The sequence below is a fragment of the Platichthys flesus genome, chromosome 9 (genome assembly GCF_949316205.1).
Source record: "Platichthys flesus chromosome 9, fPlaFle2.1, whole genome shotgun sequence".
NCBI classification, from domain to species: domain Eukaryota; kingdom Metazoa; phylum Chordata; class Actinopteri; order Pleuronectiformes; family Pleuronectidae; genus Platichthys; species Platichthys flesus.
The window spans coordinates 25373922-25395875 of NC_084953.1; the positions used below are offsets into that span (position 1 = coordinate 25373922).

The 21954-nt window shown below is 39.8% G+C and overlaps 1 protein-coding gene across 6 annotated transcripts in view; it reads right to left on the reverse strand.

Annotated features, from left to right (window-relative positions):
- The window catches only part of mcf2l2 (MCF.2 cell line derived transforming sequence-like 2), a 121030-nt gene that overhangs the window by 7015 nt on the left and 92061 nt on the right, over positions 1-21954 (reverse strand). Inside the window, exons 26-33 of one of the 6 annotated variants that reach the window (XM_062396341.1) lie at positions 18698-18734; positions 18401-18501; positions 12902-12997; positions 9616-9714; positions 6865-6936; positions 6140-6250; positions 5052-5161; positions 4049-4161 (exon numbers count right to left, since the gene is read on the reverse strand). In XM_062396341.1, coding sequence (XP_062252325.1) covers positions 4049-4161; positions 5052-5161; positions 6140-6250; positions 6865-6936; positions 9616-9714; positions 12902-12997; positions 18401-18501; positions 18698-18734 — 739 coding nt within the window. Of the gene's footprint in view, positions 1-4044; positions 4162-5051; positions 5162-6139; positions 6251-6864; positions 6937-9615; positions 9715-12901; positions 12998-18400; positions 18502-18697; positions 18735-21954 lie in introns of those variants that run through there. The other 5 variants (XM_062396340.1, XM_062396339.1, XM_062396342.1 and 2 more) reach the window with 5 other exon arrangements.

Sequence of the window (21954 nt, forward strand, 5' to 3'; positions counted from 1 at the left end):
CACAACGGAAGTGTTTCCAGAGGACAGCTAAAAGGGATGGACATAGGAGACACTAAAACGTCCAATACACTATACAATTTCGGTTCCGCACAGGGGTTGTCATCCCGCGGCTCTGGAGCCGAACGCGGCTCTTCAGCCCCTCTACAGTGGCTGTACTGTACAGTGTTGTGCATATGTTTCACGATCGCTGAACTTAACGAATCAGTTTTCATATTATTAACGTGAACGTAACGATGAACGTGATTAAACGTCACGTTCATTTTTTAAATCATCATCGTATCAGGCCCTCATGAAATACCAGGAGCGGGCGTGGGTGTGTGTGTGCGGAACCGAAATTGTATGGTGTATTGGACGTTTTAGTGTCTCCTGTGTCTATCCCTTTTACCTGTCCTCTGGAAACACTTCCGTTGTGTTGTCGCCTCTATTTGCTGCGCGTTCGTCTATTTGCTGCGCGTTCGTCTATTTGCTGCGCGTTCGTCTATTTGCAGCGAGTGTGTCTATTTGCAGCGCGTGTGTCTATTTGCAGCGCGTTTCTGTAATGTGTTGTGTTGTGTTGTGAAATTGATGAAGATGTTTTCTTACTTTGCTTGTGTTTTGTCAACTTGCATGTGTTTTGTCAACTTGCATGTGTTTTCTTAAGTTGCTGTTCGTTGAGCTCTCAGGGCCACCGTAGGATGCAGTTCATCAGTCACATTCAGTTTAGCTCTGTAGGGTTTCACATTAACTTTTATCCAAAGAAAAAGCGAGTGGACTTGGACTGGAGAATTCTTTAAGAGGCTGAAATATGCATGGGCTGATGCATAAATGAGAATATTCAAAGAAAGTCAAGCTCTTATCTAAAAGAGTTTAGTCCCTTCCAAAAGCAGCAAGCTTGCATGAGACAACAACAGCATCTTAGTTTTCGACTCCATGAGGCCGTTTTCTATGAAAACGGTACAGCCACTGTTTTCCCGGGTCGCCAAAAGGTTATGGCGGTGATGGGGGCAATTAAATAGTGATTTATAATTCATCTGGAGCCAGTGTGTTTTATAGACGCCTCCCTTAATTTCACAATAGACCATTAGTCACATTTTTATTGTCTACCACAGCTGAATCCGGCTGATGTTATAGTGAAACAAAATGTAAATGCAAATCAGCCACACTGAGCCTTTAATTGATGTGAAGAGAAAGCAGGGCAGCAGAGGAGCAGCTGATTCACTTGTCTCTTTTCATCTCTCCTGCTTGGCGGATTATTTATTATTATTTTGATACCAACAGAAGTGGAGAAAAGCCTTTCCTGATGCAAAACTACATAATATCATCAACACTAATTTAAATCTCAGACAATTCAACATGATAGTTGTGCCATTCTGAAGCATAATGTTGAATATTTTTTGATACTATATCAGAATCACTGTTCGATGCTGAAGTTTATGTTATTGTTGTGACGTTGTATTATCTCCAGACCCTGCACTCTCTATATCCATTTATGCTCCTCAGGGTCATGGAGGCTGGAGCCTGCATTCAGCCAAAGGCACGATATGGACAGGTTGCCAGTGTGTTTCAGTACATAGCAGATAAATAGAATATATCGATGGCATGTTTTGATATTGTAGTGCTCATTGTTCTTTCAGGGTTAGGAATGGTTTGAAATCCTTTAGTTTCATCGTGATATTTTCAATTTAAACTGAAACGTTTTCACATAGTGCAAATTGCTGCACAGATAAACCATGACGCAGTTTTTCAGTGAGCTGACAACTGGATGATCATCTCATTTTAAAAAGCAGAGCAGCAGGAAGCATGTTTCTTCTCTATCTTTATTCAAGAATGTCTTTCAGGTGTTTGTGATGATCCCAAAAACTTTGGGCTTGCACTCAGATAATTTTTTGTTTGGACAGCTTCAGCTCTTCTCCTCACACTCAAGCTGCTTCTGTGTAACTATTATTATTATATTTGTTATCACTACTTATAGAATTATATTTATTGGGTAATTTTGATGTACTTAAACAAATCCAAAAGCAGAAGAGAAATTCAGACGTTTCATGTGCGCAGAATCTTTGCTGAGTCACCATGGTGTAGGAAACTGTCATGACCCAGCATTGTTAGCTGACTCTGAGTATCTCGGATCAAATTATGAGCTTACATCATTGACAGGGATTGACTGAAAAAAAGACACTGCACACTGATCTGAATCTCGTGTATATTTTTTCTGGCTACAAGATGTGAAGCTGTGGAAGTCAACTGAACAGTGTATGGACATTATCCTCGTCAGGTGGTTAACACCCGATAACAGCTGTTTGTACATATCATACTTGTCAACATAAACAGTGCAGACTAATAAGCGAGCAGACTTTCAGTTCCTGTCCTGTCAGTGCTCAAAGTGATAATTAATGTGACTGTGTGCTATGTGCTGTGCTTGATGTGTTGACTCATCTGCTGCTGCTGACAGTCAATGCACAGCCCCATGGGACAGCATTTCCTTTTTTTTATATACATACTGATGTCACCTTCTTAAATTATTTTGGCTTGATTGTTCTGAAGAATGGGCGGTGTGGTGGCGCAGTGGTTGGGACTGTGCCTGGTTGTTTTGCACAAATATGTATTGATTCTGAGAAGCACTTTATGCAACATTAGTATTTATCTGAATGGTCAATCAAATTTAATTGAAATGGATCACTTTAATTGTCCTTATTGACCTAAAGCTTAATCTTTAAAAGTAGACAGGCTTGTACAATGAGACATTGTGCCTCAGTCAATCATACTTAACTGGAGAAACCCACTTAACTAAGCATACACTCAGACACTCACACAAACACACACACAGACACACACACACATTGCACTCATTTTGTGGAGTCCTACCTAATCATAACAATGACATCTATTATTTACGACCATTACTACCATTGATTACCTTATTTACTTATTTAATATTATTTATTTCCAGAGTTACACCCACTCTGTATTTTAAATAAGAGCAAACAAATAAAGGGTTATAATCAGTTGCTTGCAATTGACTGAACAAATGTTATGCATTAAGGAAGACCTGCGTAGCTCTGTCATCTGGTGGCATCTGTTGGTTGGATCCAGGTGAGAGGGTGAGTGAGGCAGGTTACAGACTGGACTCAGACCATCAACATTCCAAAAGACAAGACAGTGTCCGTACCTCATTCAGCTCTCTGCAATATTGTAATGTCCCTGATTTGCTTTCTGATATAGTGCTTATATTTTATAACCAGTCTGTAGGTAGACACACAATGCATACGAGTATAAGATATGCAGCCAACTTTAATACTGGGGGGGGGGGGGGCACTCCTCAGTAAACACAGCTGAACCACTTTCTGTTCACTTGTTTCTTATCCATGGTCTGACCATTAGGGAATTAATCACTGGTCATTGAGTCATCTCTAAGCTGCTGTTTCTATTAGCAGTGTGGGGCTGAGTAAAAAGACTGCTAAGGAGAGGGGTGGCGCTCGGTTTTCTGTTTCATCAATGCTTCAAAACAAACATATCACTGTGTTTGTCAGTTGCTCACAACTGTTCTCTTTGTCTGCTTACTACATTTTCAAGCTACAGCCAAAAATTAGAATCGAGTATAGATCAATTACAGGGCAAAGTTTTTAAACAATAGAAAGACTAACTATGGGCCCTTTCTGCTCTAGACAATGTGCTTCAATATTGAAATCTTTTACAAAGAATGCTGAGGCCAAAAATAACTCCTCAGAAAAAATAAACTTCCACAAATGAAAGTGGAGACAAGAGACTTGCATGCAATTACAGTGTATTGGTGGCATGCAGAGTGAATGAGTGCCCCAAATAAAGTTTAATCCAGCAAGAGTTTCTTTTTGCCTTATTTGTGAGATTCTCACTCTTGCACTTGGAACAGACTGGGAAGTTTCTGTTCTTGCACCTTTATTTGGAGACATCACATGCTTGAAGTGGCAGATGGGTCCCACTTAGCCAGAGATTTCCAACAAGGTGCTAAGTCAGAAAGAGCTGCAACCAAACCACGGAACCAATGAACTGACTGATTTCCTACAGCTCTACGGTAGTGACTAATGGAACTCACCAGTGTCCATTCTCCGCTTCCTCCAGAAACTGGACCAGGTCAGCGGTCTCCAGAGGGACCCGTGCTTCTTTAGACTCATAAGTCAACTGCACCCGGAAACGACTGCTGTCACCCTGCAGAAAGAAACAAATTCAGAATTTTGTCATTTGGCTGCTCAGTACTAAAATTCAACAATTTATTCAATTTTTCACATAATTCTATTGTGCTAGCAGAGTTTTGATCAGAATTTTTCACGTGACTATCAAATTTTACGCAAACAAGCTAATTCATCACTCAGAGTGAATGTGTTATACCTATATCAATGATCTAGAAATGTGCAACAGAATGTTTTGCAAACAGAGGACATCAAACAATAGTTCACTAAGTGGACAAGTGGACGAGGCGACTTGACATTGGAGCCGTTTTACCCAACAAAGCATAATGAAAGTGAGTGCTTTGTGGTCCCTCTGTAGCAACATGGGGATTGTAATGTCACAGATTCTCATTGGTAGTATTTAACAGTCTAACAACACAGAATACCCAGTCGACCTGTGCAGATATAATCTTCCCCTTCATTTGTTACTCCTCCCACATTTCTTAAATGTCAAGTCGTCAGTGCCCGCTGATAACTAGACATGTCCATGAGCAATAATGAAACAGTGGAGGGGTCCTCTTTAAGGGGGTCTGGATGGGGATTTAGTAGAAAAGAGAGGAAGCATGAGGAAATGAAGGACAAGTGGGAAACTGTCAAGGGAAGGTGAGTAATGATCATGGAAAGCAAAGATTTATATCAAAAGATGACGTGACCCTGCAGGTTGGGCTGACCTATATTTACAGCAACCCAAGTTTGACAAGGTGTGGCACTGAAACCATGTATTGCAATTCAATTATTTGCAACTTTGGCTTTTGTTACGTTTTACTATTAAAACATTGTTTTTTAGATGGTCAGCCCAATAATGCTACAGGGGACATCCAGGTTGAACATTTTCTAGAAAAGATGAGCAAAGATTTTTGCTGTGCCTACATTCTTATGGTTGCCTTCATCTTCTGAAGAGTTGGAGGATTCCTCTGCACTGGAGGGGATCGTCTCAAAGTCCTCTGTGTCCATGGAAGGGAGACGCCGCTGTGTCCAGCCTGAGGAATATTCATGCAAAATATTAGCCTGTAGAATAATTTTCAATACTGACATGGGCGAGCATTTCATGGTTAAAAAACTATAAAGGAAGACTTAATGCTGAAATGGACCAAAGTATCCTATGGCATTATTTGCGGTTTAAAAGCAATGCAGAAAAACTTTCTTTATCTCATCTCGAAACAATATAGAATGTGTTTCATGAATTTATGTAAAAAGTAACACAACATCATAGATTGTATTAATGAAACAATGTGTCCGATGATGTTTACTATATTGAACTAATATTGTGAATTAATTTTGTCCTGTATTTTAATCAAAGTCCCAAAGTAAGTAAGTTGATGTTAATGCATAGGTCACTTCATCTACAATCCTACACAATAGCTATGAGCAAATGATTATCTGCTCTTATTATTTGTTCCCACTGCTGGTGAATATTGTAGTCAAGGTGACCTATTTGTCGGTTTCGTCCCCTGCATTCCTTCCATCTTCATGAACAGATGTGAGGGGTACATCACCTGTGATAATGATATCAGCAAGAAATATCTCTACAGTCATTTTATTTGTCACCACTTGTATGAGTTGCACATTTTTTTGTCCCAGCCATGAATATGAATACAAGAAACGACCATTGTGGTACTGTCTTCTTCCTATTTACATCAAGCTGTGGTACTGCAGCCTGAGCCACATGGGACATAAACTTCAAAAAAGGTTTCTGTTGGTCAAAGCCTCAATCGCCTCCTGCTGCAGCAAGTCATCGTATGACCAACAAGTCCATGGGTGCTCAAATGGCAACAGTGGCAAGTGATGGATGAGAAAATTACAACTTCAAAGATAGCTCTTGTAAAATAAAAACCACCAAACTAAAGTCTGGTCAAAGCAAATATCAACCAAAACTAACTTATCAACACATACAACTGAAATTAATTGAGCCGAGAAGACACAGCTCAAGTCACATGTGAGTCATCCTCTGCAGTTACCTGGTTGGGAGGTGGATCTAGGGACAGCTGAGGCCCTGCCAGCAGCGGGGGCTGTGTTGCTAGTCATACTCTGACGTTTCCTGGCTGCAGCCATTGCACCACGCAAAGTATCTGGAGGGAAGCCAAATGCTTTATGCTGTGCTTTTCTTTATGATCACTCAATGACCACACAATATCCAAACCAAAATAAGATGGTGTTGTGATAAAATGAAATTTCTCGTCAAGAGAGCAGTGAAACTGTACACATGCAGAAATCAAGTTGTCAACAGGCCTTGAAACCAACAAACCCAGCACCAGACCAAAATTACACGCACACAACCTAATATTTGATCCGATACACCTTTTTTTTTTAAAATGATCATGCCTTTTAAATTGACGTGACACAAATCACAATGCAAGTCTACACAGCAGGCAAAAAAATTCAATACAGAAGAAAACTAAACGTGTGCACACATACACCACAACACACACGTAAAATGTCACAAAAATAAGTTTGTTCTACTTTACCAAACAACAGATTAAAATGCCCAGCATGCTCAGACCCTGCACATCACATACAGTGACTTCAAACAGTATTAAGACCTCTTCACTTTTATCACTTTATTTTGTTGTAGACTTCATTTAAGAGATTTGTTTTAACCATCCAATATTAAATATACAACACAATAAAGCGGAAGTGGTCTTGGTATTTTCGGAAATGAATTGTACACGACACGTTCATGTACCTTCATAACCAAATGGAGTGGGATCGCTCTTTATCTCGTGTCTCTTGCTCTTTATGCTAGAGGAGAGGGGACCTGGTCAGGGGAAATAACATGTAAGACACCAACATTTAAAAAAGTGAAAGTAACCACTGCCTCGAAAAAATTATGTTAAACCGCAACAGCAAACATATTCCTAAAGAAATGCAATCACAATACATATTAACATAATGAGGATACCTTATTCATTTATAAATTTGAAATAAATACGGAGCAGATCAGTGATTCGTTTATATCCAATCTTGCAGTCCACTATACACTTTTACAGATACATTTGGATAAATACATGCTTCTTAACACAATCACCTTGGTATTAATTATTTAAATGTTCGTTATAATCTTATTTATACCATTATCAAAAGAGCAACAATGCTCGCACTTTATTTGTCAGTTGGTTCACAGAGAATGTACCGGCACTTGAGAATCAGTCTTCAGTGATTTTGAATTTTCTATTAGTTTTTTCAATCTATTTTACAGGTGATCTACGAGGCTTAATAAACAACCACGATAAGTGTTGGAAAAGGAAAAAATGACAAGATGTTAGATTGTGACGCAAGTTATTTCACACATAAAAGCATTTGTTTACACATATACTGTATGTCACAGTAGTGTACTGCGTTAAAAACCTATTAAAATACAACAGTGTTAAATTATTGTTGGGTCTTAAGTCACAATTATCCTTTAGTTTACTAATGGGCCTTAGACAAGGAAAGTCAATACAACCAGAATCACCTATAGGCCTATACTCATCAATCATTTATTTACATTATGGCATTAGCATGTGTGTGCTTATATTACTATTTCATTCAAGATTTAGAGTATAGAGGCCACTGAGCACCCTCCAACCAGTATGACCTGCAGCATTCTTTACAGGGGTCAACCGTTATTAAAACAGTCAGGACTGCATGTGAGGTAAGGAAATATAAACTAAAGATTCTGATTGAATATAGTTCAAGGGAAAACTTCCATAGCTCTGTGTTTTAATTTCCTGTCATGCCTCTGCCTGGTTGAAGATGAACTTCTCATCTGTATTCCTACGGTAAATTGCACTTCTACTGCCACTTTGAATGTCACCCTGCGTTCCAAATGTCAGCTAATCAAAATTCTTATTTCTAGACGAAGAATATGTATGTCTACTCATTTGGGGCCTTTTTTCCCTTTAAAATAGTTTTGCAGGAAAAAGCTTGACTTTCTCTATGCATCTCATAAATTCCAAGCGGATCAGTAAATGGAGAGAAGGTAATAAGAAAATGCCTTTTTTTCCTCCTACCCTACATATATGCACACATACACACATTTCTATCACTGCGGATTCAATTGAAGTCAGGTGATGACTGACCTGAGAATGACTTAAACTGCAAAATGTTGAAATAACGTATGGTAACCTGGAATGTATGAGTGAAGGGCAAACCCTTTAGATAAGGTTTTCTCAACTTCTAATTATGTTCCATGGTGACACATTGTTACCAAATTTTTCTTTCTTGAAATCAACATGCATCATGCTTCCGGGGTTGTATAGCAATTACTCTAAAAACAGCTGTATCTTTTAAAATATGAACTGAAATCCTAACTACATATTTTGCAATCAGAAATCATAATGTGATTAAGTGTATGTTTCTGACATACAACATCATGTGAACATTATTGCAATCTGGCCCATACCGATGTTTGCAGTAAAGCTGATTAACATGTTACAGCTAATCAGGCAATTCAAAAATGTCCATCGCCGTAACTAAAGTGGAGAGCAAGATATCTGATGGGGGCTTTGGCTGAAAGTCTGCGGCTCTTTTTGTGCTGCTATCTGACTCCATAGTCTAGTATACAAATGATTTTACTTTGTGATTTAACTCTATGTACATATCACCTTTTTTTAAAACTGTGCTTTCACACTTTAAATAGTTTACTTTTAATTTTGTATCTGTTTTTTTCTTTTAATGTTCATGTAAAGCACATTGAATCTACCTATGTGTATGAAATGTGATTTATAATTTGCTTGCCTTCACTCCAAGATGTCACCATATCGCCATGACAACAATTAAAGCAAATTTAAGCTGTGAATTCTGTGTGACCTTGCAATGTTGCCCAATCCAGCGTAAATTGCCCCCACACGTACATCACCAAATTCATTGTATCTGGTTGTGAAGACAAATGTAAATCATTGATGTAGAAATACTTTTCTACTTTTACCATCTATTAAGGGCTCAAACAATCAAGGTGAGTTAGATTAGATAAGCATAAAATCTAAACTTTGGTAATTTTCACTTGCTCTTACCGTCACATCATATTTTGGGCCACAACAATCTCATAACAACAGCTATTAAAATCCTGAAGGGACTGCTCATGTACTGGCCTCTGCGGAGCACACAACAGTCGACTATAGGTCCACCCATGTCTTTATTGTGAACTGTGGGTTATTGCAAGTTCGAATTTGGGTGCGCTGCAGTGGGGATTTGAATGTGCAACAGTTTGCTTTTAAATACAATATTTCAAAGTATAATTCAATAAAAAAAAACACAGCATGTAGTCATGCTATGGCAACATCATACGGTAGGTTTGATTGTGTTGGACTTTGCTTTATTATAATCTAACCTTTTCATTCAGCAGTGAACCTCTGAGTAAACCTATCACGTTAAGCAGTGTAGTAATTACTCCCTAGAAAAGGCTGAAAGAGCATTATGTAGAGGCAGAAAGGCTTTGGACAGCTAATTCAGGTACCTTTTGTGCGTCGCATGGCGAAAGAGGAGGAAGTGGAGGAGGCAAGTGAGGAGGTGAGAGAGAAGCGGCGGGGGACCTCTGCCTCCTTAGCAGCAGGCTCTACAGCCGGAGAGGGGTCAGGACACAGGGAGAGAGCCAAGCAGGGAGAGAGGGAATGAGCCAAATTAAGTAAAGAGAGAAAAAAAATTAAGCAAGGGAGGATAGATAGAACGTTACATAGAAATAAAGGGAAAAAACAAGGTGACAGATAAGAAGGGAAAGAAGTTACACACCCAGTTTATTGCCATAACACAAAATGGTACTACTGATTGTAAGTGGTGTTAGTATCACATTCATTACCTTTAATGATAATCTATCTGAAAATGAGCAAATGTTGAGCAAAAATCTTTCAGCAGAGCAAGCAAATGGAAAGAGGAAGCCGCTTATGCACGGATTAATGAAATATAATACAAAACAATGTGAATCAAAACAAAACCACAGGACCAAAACTGACAAAGGTGAATCTTAAAATGATGTGGTCTTATGTTAGGGAGAGCCGAGGTTTGAGACAGATGTGTCATAAAGGGATATGTCAAAACCTCAGCGGGACCAGATGCTACATGGGGTATGGAAGAAAGGATGTTGTTTGGCCTGATATTTTCTGATATAACAAAAAGTTTTGCCACAATGTGTGTGTCAGAGCATGTGTTTGAACTAGACGCTTGAACAAGACATTCTGAGACGTTGTGTATTACGCCGGTTGATCACAGTACTGATTTAGTTTCAATTAAAGAAGCGTCAGTTGATAAAACCGGACAAGTTCAAGCAGATGACTCTTCAGTGACGATTCAAGAGAAATGAGTCTCAAGCAGAAACCAGGAATGACTTGTTCATAGGTTTTTCTTTAAGTGTGCAGTTCAATGAAAGAGAAGGATACAGTCACAGCCACGTGAACTGCTCTCTTTTTTTTTCCACATGCCTTGATGTCACTGAGGTTAACTGCAGGTTGAAATCCAGCTCTTTTCCCACTGCTGAGCTCCAACGCAGTGATAAACAGTGATAAACCGGCCAAGATGCCGTGTGAATGTCCGAATGCTTGCAAGTCACAGGCCGCAGCAGACAGAGTGGCCCGTGGTTTCACTCCATTCTCCAGTTATATAACACGCTGGACTTATTGAGCAGACGTACGAAGCAGTGAAGCGAGAGAAGCTGCAGGGAGCACTCCTGTTAATGGTGGGTCTATTCAACAGGAGGACACCTGCCATCGATTCACCATTGATTTCCATCTCATACTGCAGAGCCGCACATTCATCACTCAGAGTAGTGCTCAGGGCGGTGTGTACTTCTTGTATAGCTGTGTGTGTGGCTGTTGTATATTATTATTGTATTGTTTTGTTATATTGTATGCAGACCAACTGTAAGTCATTTTTGCAAGGAATGAGTTCATTCTGAAACTTTGGGCCAGAACATTATACAGTTCTGTATCTTCTGCTTATTGACTGCCAAAGCATGAAAAGTCCAATAGATTTTAGTGACATTTTAATTCTATAAAATCTAAAGAGAAATCATTCCAGTATTAAAACAAACCTGAGCATTAAATCTGCTGCTGTAACAGCCTCCACTCTCTTAGTTTCCATCCGACCTTGGAACCTGCCTGCAGGGATTTGCTCTCATTGATTGGGAGGCCTTGGTCATATGCTAACAAGACTGAATAAAGCTAAATGATAATGACAATTAAGTGTATGAAATCTCATTTCACCGTTCACCACTGGGCAAACCATTGAGTTTCTATAAATGCTGTGAATGAAGGAACAAGGTTCCAGAAGCCCTGGTGGAACCTGACATTGTTTGTTTCACAGAACCATCTGAGAGCGCTTTGTTGGAGAATGAAAAGGACAGGCACTTTCAAAAAGTACTTGGCAGGTGATTGGATAAACCATCCCTTCCGGGAGAGGCGGTGGTCTAGTGGCAGAAACTTGGACTATGGGCAGAGAAGGTCTCTGGTTCGTCTCTGGTTTGACTCCACGGAGAGACAACAAAAGACGAACCTGGATTGATCTGTGCAAAAATCCAAGAGTCTCCCTACCCTGTCTAGTGCCCCTGAGCAAGGCACCTTACTCCCCCAACATCTGCTCCCCGAGCGCCGTACATGGTCGCTCACTGCTATGCGTGTCCTGCACCAGATGGGTCAAAAGCAGAGATTAAATTTCCCTACCTGCATGAGTGTGCCTTTGCATATCTGTGCATGTGTTTGAGACTAATAAATGCATCTTAATCTTATCACAGCTGCTGAAACCAATCAGGAGAAGAGTGAAAACATCTCTTTCATGGAGAAAAGCCTTCACTGTTGTTCCTTGCTGTTCTTTTCAGGTCTGATATAACTGATATGGAACATCTATGCCAACTTCTTCAGTAGCAGCCATAGTTGTTAATGAACAGCTTCTTGCTGTCATCACATTTGAGAAACGCCCATAGCTGCCAGTAGTTAGTCCCCTACAAGACAATGAGTGGTCGAAACACTGTAGACAGGCATATTTAAGTATTGAATGACAAATTCTCACTTGCCAGAAACCTATTTTATTTATTCTTTTACTTATTATTTGTAGTAAGAAGGATAACAAAAATTTCAATCGTCATGCCTCACATATCAGTCTCATTAAAGACATGTGTGGCTTGAAAACAGGACATGGAAAACAGAACCTGAACGGATCATCCTCCTCCAAAAATGTTAATATGCCTCCAAACTTTAGATGGGTCTTGAATATTAAAGGATGGCATTTAGTGCAGCATTGCCCCAAAGAATTTAGCCTTGCCTGTCTGTCTGTTAATCACCGGCTGTCTCACTATCTTCAAACCTTGTCACTTCAGCTGGACACCATTCCTCTCTTTACTAGTTTCTTTGCTGTCGTTCAGGCAGATGCAGATGATACTAACGTGAACAGATAAAAGCTGAGAAGGGGGAGAACAGGGAGATGTGGCCTTTAGTATGCTGAGACGCCGCAGGCTCTAGGACACGTGAAGAGATCTACCCTTCAACACGAGTTACACACTGACAGAGAAATCGATTTAACATCTGAGGGGGAAAAAAGAAAGCAAAGGACAACATGAGTTGTGAGACAGGAGAGTGGAGACTGAACATGAAAGGACTGAGACAGGAGAGAAGCTGCAGCTGCTGATCAAAATGATGATGATGATGATGATGATGATGATGATGATTCTCATTATGCTTATGAAAAACAAACAAGGACGATGTCGGTGTTTATAAAGATGCCAGCGAGAAGCCGACATGCTGATGTCATACTTTTACCTGATTGGAGAGACCTCCTGTTTGAAAGTCCCTGCAATGTGAAGCGTTTCCTAGCGTTAGCAACCGAGTTGCCTGATTGGCTGGCGGAAGCATCGACTGAGTGGGAAAGCGAGAGGGAGCTGTTGTTAGTAGAGCAAGTTAATAAGATTAAGAACAGAAGGCAGAGAGCGTGGTTTGAAAAAGTTGTCTGTTGATGGCAATGTGATAACTGAGCCTCCCTAACAACTTCAAAAACTATTTTGTAGTTAGATATTTAAATACTCTTGTTTGGTTTGTTGTTCGTTTGTCGATGTTTCAACACAATATTTAATTTAAGAAAATATGTCACACTGCTCAGTGGATGAGTGATAAATAAAAAGGGCATGGTTTTAAGACAAATCATCTCATCGCATTAATGTTTCTTTCTTACCAGTCAATATTATTTATATCCCAATATCAATATAACTGTTTACCTGTATTATTTACTTAAGCTTAAAATTCCCCACCAGAGGAATTAAATATGAGCTGGCAAGAAGAAATCTATTTTACAAAAGTTACTAAAATCTTAATAAAGTCCACACTGAAATGTTTACTGCCACTAAGCATAGATTCTGACTGTGTGCATTGGCAATATAGAAATGACTGAAAAGAAAAAGTAATTTAACAAAACATCAAGTATCTTTTATACTACGTGCATATGTCAGTCAATATTTAATAAGCATTGAGGTTCGTTTCTCAGCTTTATATATAAGTAAAAGGAAGCAGAGTCTGTTAAAGTATATTTCTATTAGATTTCAAAAGATCTTGATTAAAGGTGCTATTACCAGGTTTCATTGAAATGGAGCAGCACAAGATTGGCTGATTGTTAATAAATGTCAGAAAGAAAGAACCTCGGTTTAAGTGGAAAAAAATATATATAAACATAAGAATATATAATAGCAGCCTAATAGCAGAAGAAGGCGGATGCACAGACACACAACAAGAAACACTCCATTTAAACCTGTTCATGAATGTATCTGATGTAAGTGGTATACACAGAGACTGCGTTTATATAACACATATATGCGTTACATTGACCCATTGCAATACTCTATCACTCACAAATCCCATACCATGTACCACACCCCACTGACAAAATAACCATCAGAAGAAAGCTGGGGTTCAATATCTTGCTCAAGGGCATTTCAACAAACGACCAGTTTGAACAGAACCCCCAACCTTCAGAATAGTGGGCGATGACCTCCATCACCTGAGCCACAGCCTCACCCAAAGTGATACACTTTCTCAGCCTTCCAGTATTTTGAACTATACTAATCTTCGGTTTGTGCACACTTTGTGTTGAAAGTTTAAGTTCAAATGGATACAAGATAATCTTTCAACGGCATCATAGTTAAAAGTTGTTTTAATGGATCTGTTTTCACAGCTATCATTCTTTAATATTGTTTAATGTTTAAACGTTTTCCTCATGCGTTTGGGTCGTATCCTTGTGTAAAATGTTGTGTTTGGGAGACAATGACGTCAGAGCTTACTTTGTTACGTATAATTGGCATGTGCCAAATAAAACAACAACAATGGCAGCTATACAGTGGCTTCTCTACGTTTGGTTAGCACTGCTAGGTTAGCTAAATTTAGCATCACTGCAGCACATTACTCAGATGAACTAGTTTCTGCCTCGCCCAATAATACTTGGACCACAGCATTCATCTAATAGACTATTGCCACCGACCTGCCTGGCATGCTTGTCTGAGCATTTGTAGTTGTTTTTTCTGGTCAAAACAATATCCACAGCACTGTAAACAAGACATGGTGTCTGCTGTTTCTTTTCACCCATCACCTAGATAATACCATGGCTGTGGTCAAGCTTGCTATGGGGGTGAACTGTTCTAAAGTGAGGAGGGGGAGGGGAATACAGGCTATACAGAGAAAACTTGCTCCAGACTGCATGCTACCTGAGACAACCTGAGACAACTTAGGACAACCAAAGACTACCTGAGACAACCTGAGACAACCTGAGATGACATGAGATGATCTGCGACAACCTGAGACTGGGGCGACAGTGTCTGAGTGTCTGACTGTCCTTGAGCTGCTCAACCTAATCCAAAAACACTTTTCCACTTTTGTCATGATTGGTTTCTGAATGTACACTGATGGGAAAACACTTCAGTTTAACCCATTTAAAATTGAGTGTGTCTGACTGCTTGCTCTATGTGTGTGTGTGTGCCTGTCGGAGCTAAAGAGCACAACGACCTCTCTGAGGGAGAATATTCAGAGTCTGTCTGCCTATTCAAGCAAGTTTGCATGATAAACTTTTATCAGATGATTTTTTTCGGCCTTGTCCTTGGTCAAAGGCACCATCACACACTCTGTCCCTCTCACACATCCACAGACAGATATGTTTCTAGGTTCAACTTAATTTTCCTTACAGAGACAGGACAAGTAAAGTCAATTCTTATGTGTAAAAGTGTAAACACAATGAGCAGTGAGACCATAACCTGTTTACTACTGATGGTATACACTCATTCTGTATACAGTATACATTTCTACTGAGCAGAATTAACTAACAAGGAAGCAGTAACAGTGCAATGCTTTAATACATCACATATTTTTCATTTAGTCTTTATACATGTCTTTATGAGATGTGTGTTTTGGTTTGTGGACAGCTTTTGCCCTCGGCCCATGCAAAGTAGGATTAACTGTCTAACTGCTCTTTTTACTGCCATCATCATTATCAATGATGGAGAAAAAGCAGGAGGGATAAAGGGAAGAGATCTGGCTACATTACAACACAACCGTCGCCTTGCTGATCATCTTTTGCCCAGTAATTTTTCTTAGAATCTTAAAAGCAGAAATAAGACTGCATGTGCAGTTGAAAGAAAAAAAAGTGTCCGGGAGGTTGACCGGAGGAGAGATGAACAGATTACAAGTGAAAGAGACAGAAGATGACAGAGACGGAGAAAAGAGTGGGAGGTGTGAATGGATGCGAGGAGACAGGTATGACTTTCGACTGCTGGTTTCATAACAGTGGCCATGCACCCATTTAGAGGGGAGAGACCAAAAACAACAGCTGCTTTCCACTGTGCCTTACCCTTAGCTTCTTACTAGCCGTGGAGATTGGAAGATAAGTGTTTGTGTGTGTGTGCACTGTATAAAGCCACCAGGGATGGAGCAGAGACAAAAAGGAGAATAGAGGCACTTGGTTTGTTCCGGGGCACTTAAAGCTATTTTGAACCACATATAAAGTCAAGAACTAAAGTTCAATCCACACCTTCAGTGTTTTTCGACTTCAGTCTGTCTTACAGAAACATCTATGTTTTTGACAAATAGATCCATGAAAGTTTCTCTCGCTCCAAAACAGAGATCCAGAGTGTGCGAGCTGTAAAATGCCAGCTGTATGTTTGAGTGTGTTTGTGGCTAAAGAGCGACCAGCTTAGCGGCTGTGCGGAACTAACGTCTTTAAGGTTAGAAATAAATAAATAAGCGTTTTCCATTGCTTCTAACTTCCTGTTCTTGTTAACTTCGTCAGATGAAGTTGCCATTGTAAAATCAGGATTTTATCAGCGCAGCACGCACCTTGAAAGAGTCTGCTGATGTTAGCTGATGTTTGTAGTGTAAAAAAAAAACATCCAGCTGTTTATATGTTGTCACATGCAGGTCTCCACTAACAAGACGTTAGCTTGTTAATGCGGACAGATTTCACTTCGCCTCAGACAAACTGCATCTTAAACTTCTCATGTTTTAAAGCTGATGTTATTTGAATGTTGAGCATGTGACACCTCAGATCATGAACCTCACACAACAACAATCTGTGAATTATCATCCTGTCAGCAGGTGCTGCTGCATTGATGAACGTAAGGTTGCAATGAATGAACCCTTTATTTTATAGTGTGTTTGATACACCTTTTTACAGTGATATATTCAAATATTGTGAAAGACTTGACTGTTAGCAATCAAATTTAAGTTGAAATTAGCTGTTGAGCACCGCTCTGAAACAGGACTGTGTGTTCAAACTTGAACCAGGCCTGCGACGTTGTGAGGTTAAACTTTAGCCACAGGGACCTCTAGTGGTGTTTGATAGTTCTCACAAGACACGTTAGCTGGGTTCAGACTTATTATTCAGACTAAATCACAGGAGCAGGTCACACACATCCTCTGAGAACAAATTAACATGGGTTGGAATTGTGATTCTAATTGTGGAAGCCTGTTCATATCTGACCTTTGACCTTTTCCTTTTCCAATTTGTTCCTCATCTCTTTAGTCCTCATTTCCTGATTATCTTCTCTAAACCTCATCTTTTAAGTTAGGCAAATATTGTCCACCCCCACCCCCTAAAAGTGTTGCTTATGACTGAGGAGTAGCCCACTGATGTCTCTGTGGTTTTAGACTTATCAACTCTATCTTCGGTGAGTTTAACAAAGAGCTCTCATATTTTCACTGAGGGCATCTAAAGTCACATCAAATTGTATTTCTATTGCTCAATATGACAAATAATAAATTTGCGTCAATTGATTTTACAATTTGTACAGCATATGACACACTCTGTCTGGGTAGACTCCCCAGCAGGAATGATGAGAGACAAAAAAAGATACGGGTACGAGGTAAAAAGGTACGAGACAGGGTGGGTCCCTGGAGATAAGTGTGGAGGACGACTGCTGTCGCCTTGACTCCGTCGTAGTTTCACAACACATTCACTAGTAAGCTGCTATTTTCCACTGCTCTGGAAACAGCAGCTCTCAGTTGCCTCAGACCTCAGCATATTATTCATAGCCTTCTGCTGGTCCATGGGGGGAAATGCTGCTCACAGTTCAGAAAATAGATTTAATTTGAAAATGTGAGGGAATCCACTACATGGGCAAAATCCTGCAAATAAACTGACAACGGAGTTAATAATTGAGAATATATTTTTTTATATTTTCACTTTTCTCTCATAGCTAACTATATATGATGAGTCTAGAATAGTTAGCTGTCTCTGGTGCTTGTAGGATGTTATGATAATTTTTTTGTTCTGTGTGGCAGAGATTTTTCTAATTACAATTATAAGCCATATCCTCTGTTCTACTGCAGTTAATTGTGTTCTTTTACTAAATTTCTATTCAGCCCCCTTCTCTCTCCCTTTAAATCAGTGATGATGTAATGTCTGACCGGTACCTCTTGCTGTATGACCTCCAAGTGACTCTATTTCCCCAGAGTGTGTGTGTGTGTTTGTGTGTGTGTGTGTGTGTGCGTGTGTGTGTGTGTGTGTGTGTGTGTGTGTGTGTGTGTGTGTGTGTGTGTGTTTGCATGCATGCATACGTGCATGTACTGTATGCGCATGTTCGTGTGTGTGCTAACTCACCTGGCTGTCCACTAACCTTCTGGTAAGTGGATGACCTGCCCTACTTCCTGGGCCACAGCCACCCACACTTCACACTTCACTTCACACTTCATGTATAGTTAATTTGAATTGCTCTGAAGTCTATATCTATTTCATATATCAGGGATGACATTTTTGCAGGACAAAAGAACGTGTGTGGGAGCTCTGACCTCTCTTCTGTCTCATGTTTGGGCTGGGGTTGCTCCTCCTGAAACCGGACTCTGGACTGGATGAATCAGACTGTCTCAGCGCAAGCTTCCGCACACTTCTGCTGTTGTGGGTAAATGAGGCAGAGTGTCAACAACTTCATTTTCCACCATCTGACAGCAGAGTGCAAGGTTTCAGATCATCTGTAAAAATCTGCATTTTAGTTAGTGATTTCACCTTTTCCCTCTAATTTAGTGGTTTTTAAAAAGAGACTTCATGTCATTTTGTAGTTTGTAAGTCAAAATAAATTGAATGCTTACCTCATTGGAACTCCATAGATGTTGAGCTGGCTTGCCTCTGTAAACATAACGGAGACATTACATTTTACTCTTCATCAAATGACAACAATGTTTCTTTAGGAACTTCCACAGTTTGGTTGAATTTCAAGCTATGAAGATGACCTTGTTGAAGTTAAAGGAAGATCAGATGGTAACAAGAGCCAGCTTTAAGATGAGATGTGATGTCTCTGCTGTCCCATTTGTCAATGTGTATAGATAGATAGATAGATAGATAGATAGACAGCATACAGATTATCACTGACACATACTGTCCGAGGGAATATTGTCCACTATATATAAATTCTTCCACGTGAGTGATGCTGAGAATTCTGCGACCACTTTCAATTGAACGTCCTCCCTATAAAACAAACCTGATGACAGCATTTCCTTCCTCATACAAATAAAGCTGCTTTTTTAAAACCTACATTGTGAACATCCAATGCTATTACTTATTAGCCTTCTTCTTTCCTGCCTTTGTTTGCATTGTTGTGCATCTTGGAACAGTGAACTGGTTTAATGTGCCTGCACATGTGTGCATAAGACAAATAAAATGGGGACCTACAACTAAACTAGAGGTTGTGTTTGAGCTTTGTAAGTGTCTGAGTTATTCATTAGTGTCTAGTCCTGTTGAATCTGTACTGTGCACAGCATGAAGGATACAAGAGAGGAGTGTGTTAGCAGTGTGTGAGAGGATAACAAGTCATTTCCAGTCTTTAAAATCTCCCAAGCTGCAGTGTCAACCCTAGAAGCTGCTTTTATTGGCCTGATGGAAATCACTTTGTGGCTCTATAAACAAAAAGTACAAAACACCAGCGCAGCGAACCCACCGGGGATAAAGCTCCAGAAGCCAACCCATATCTAAACAAGAGGCTTCATAAATGCAACGGTAACAAATGTTGCCTGCCACAGGATTGTGCTGTATGACAGGAAATCTTTGGAGAAGAATCTAGTAACTAAAATGCAGACAGTGAGGCATCGACTTGCCCGAATGCATAGCTCACATAAGTGAAATACCAAGCTGTGTGAATGATCTGGCTTGACAACTCCTGTTCCAAGCGACCAATGAAGCTGCTGCAGAAATGCAGAGTCAGCGTTGAGCCATTCAATATGCTCCAAATATTGTATTCAGCAGAAGGGATATATTCTTTCATCATGGGGCTAGCAATGTTTTATTTATAAAGGCTGGTCACACTGAGGTCTGTGCAGTGATGTGTTATCCACATTCACTACAGCAAATAGTGCTCACAGCTTTATCTGTGCTGGGTGGCTCACCTGTATTAACAAAACAGAAACTGATATATTATCAAACAGGGAGTCGTACACTGTTAAAACTATAGCTTATATTTTGGCATATTAACAATGAGTAGTCCAGCAATATAGCGGTTAAAAGGTGAAGGTTAAAAATAGGACTTGACGCAATATGTGATGAAAAATAAACATAAAGAGAGCTCCTTTATAAAATGAAAATTCCCAGTGGGCACAGCATTAGCAAATGAGCAATCACTGTTAGTAAAATACAGTTAACATAACTATGTGTTGGATGAACAAAGTTTAAACTGGAAGAGTTAAAGTTAATAGGATGAAACAAAACAATTCTGTTGGGTTAGGGTTCATTTTCCTAGGGTGTGTCACCATCTTGTTTCAGCTCAGCCTTCTGTCTGTTCCGCCTGTTGTCTCTATCATGACGAGCCAATGGTGGCTCATGTTAATAGAGAAAGGAAAATGTGATCTTGATGATGTTGCAGATTGTAACTTCCGGATTTATTCATCAATGTTACCTACAGTATTTCTTCACAACACAAGGTTGCCAAATAAAGGCCCTGTATACTATGACATGTTGTTGTATCAATGTCAATGTAAACATTACATTTTGTTCATGATGCACCTGAGAACTGGCTCAGTAAAGGTAAGTCCTGACACTTTATGTTTGTGGCATCCATCATCAATTGTTCCAAACAGAATATGTAATGTTTGGTATGTTTACAACTCTCAGAAACACAGTGAGATATCAAGCCACAGTGTGTAAATGTTCCTGTTCATATATCTTTGTGAGGACCATTTAAAGCAGAGTGAGGGCATTTTTGGAAAGTGAGGACATTTTGACTGGTCCTCATTTTTCAGTGGGCTGTAAGAGGGTAAGACTTGGTCTTAGGGTTAGGGTTAGGGGTAAGGTGCTAGGGCATGCATAACGTCAATGAGGGTTCTCACAAAGATATTAGTACAAACTTGTGTGTATGTGTCCGATCAAATTCTGAGATGTCTGCCGTTGAGAAATGTGTATCTACTTCAGCACAATGAAAAGTGAATGGAAATATCAGTATGAGACAGGCTGTTATCTGGATTTCATTGTTACCACAGACATTAGTTTGCTATGGAGTAGCATACAAATCACAGCTACACCACAGAACGACTAATGATGAGGGACTTATCATGGGCTGTTTATTTTACAGAATGGTTTGGTTTTGCGCTGTATCTGGTTTTCATTCAACTTTGTGTCAGTAAATGGGTCCAGGATCCACTACTACTCACAAACTTATCAATATCAAAACTCATTCATCAAACAAGAATCTCAAGCAGTCAGTCATATCATCACCAACATAAAGATCCATACCTGCAGTACCCGCCGTCATTGTGCGACATAGTTTTAGTCAACAGCCGTTGTTACAGTTCAGCTGCTGATCATCAGATTCCTGTCACATTTCTTTGGAGTGATGTCACTACATAGCTCAGCTCATCTTTGGTATGAGTATTTCCACTGATAGATATAGTCACCAATTCTCAACCTTAGATAAAGCATAAACCTTCACTACTTCAACGTCTCATGGTCTTCACTACAGTTTGCTTGGTTTTCATGGATATGAGTGTGTTCATTCTTAAAAACTACTATGAGAATTTTTGCTTAAACTAAAGTGATTTTGTCTTAATACCAAAAGATTAAACAATACATTGACACACGCTCAAGCTCTCTTCTCTGTCTCATCATCACCCATCTTCTCTCATTCTTTTTAACACACAGCTAAAACACAACAGCTGTTCTCCTTTTTAGTCCTTTGCTCCCTCTTGCTTTGTTCTCACCCTCACCCTTCCCTCCTCGTGTACGACTCTTCATTCCCAGCTGAACTGCCTCTCAGCCTCCATCCCCACCCTGGAAATCTCTCTCTGTCAGTTTCTTTGTCACTATTCCATCGTTTCACCACTCTCTTCTCCTTTCTTCCCATCAGGTTCCACTCCATCTCTTT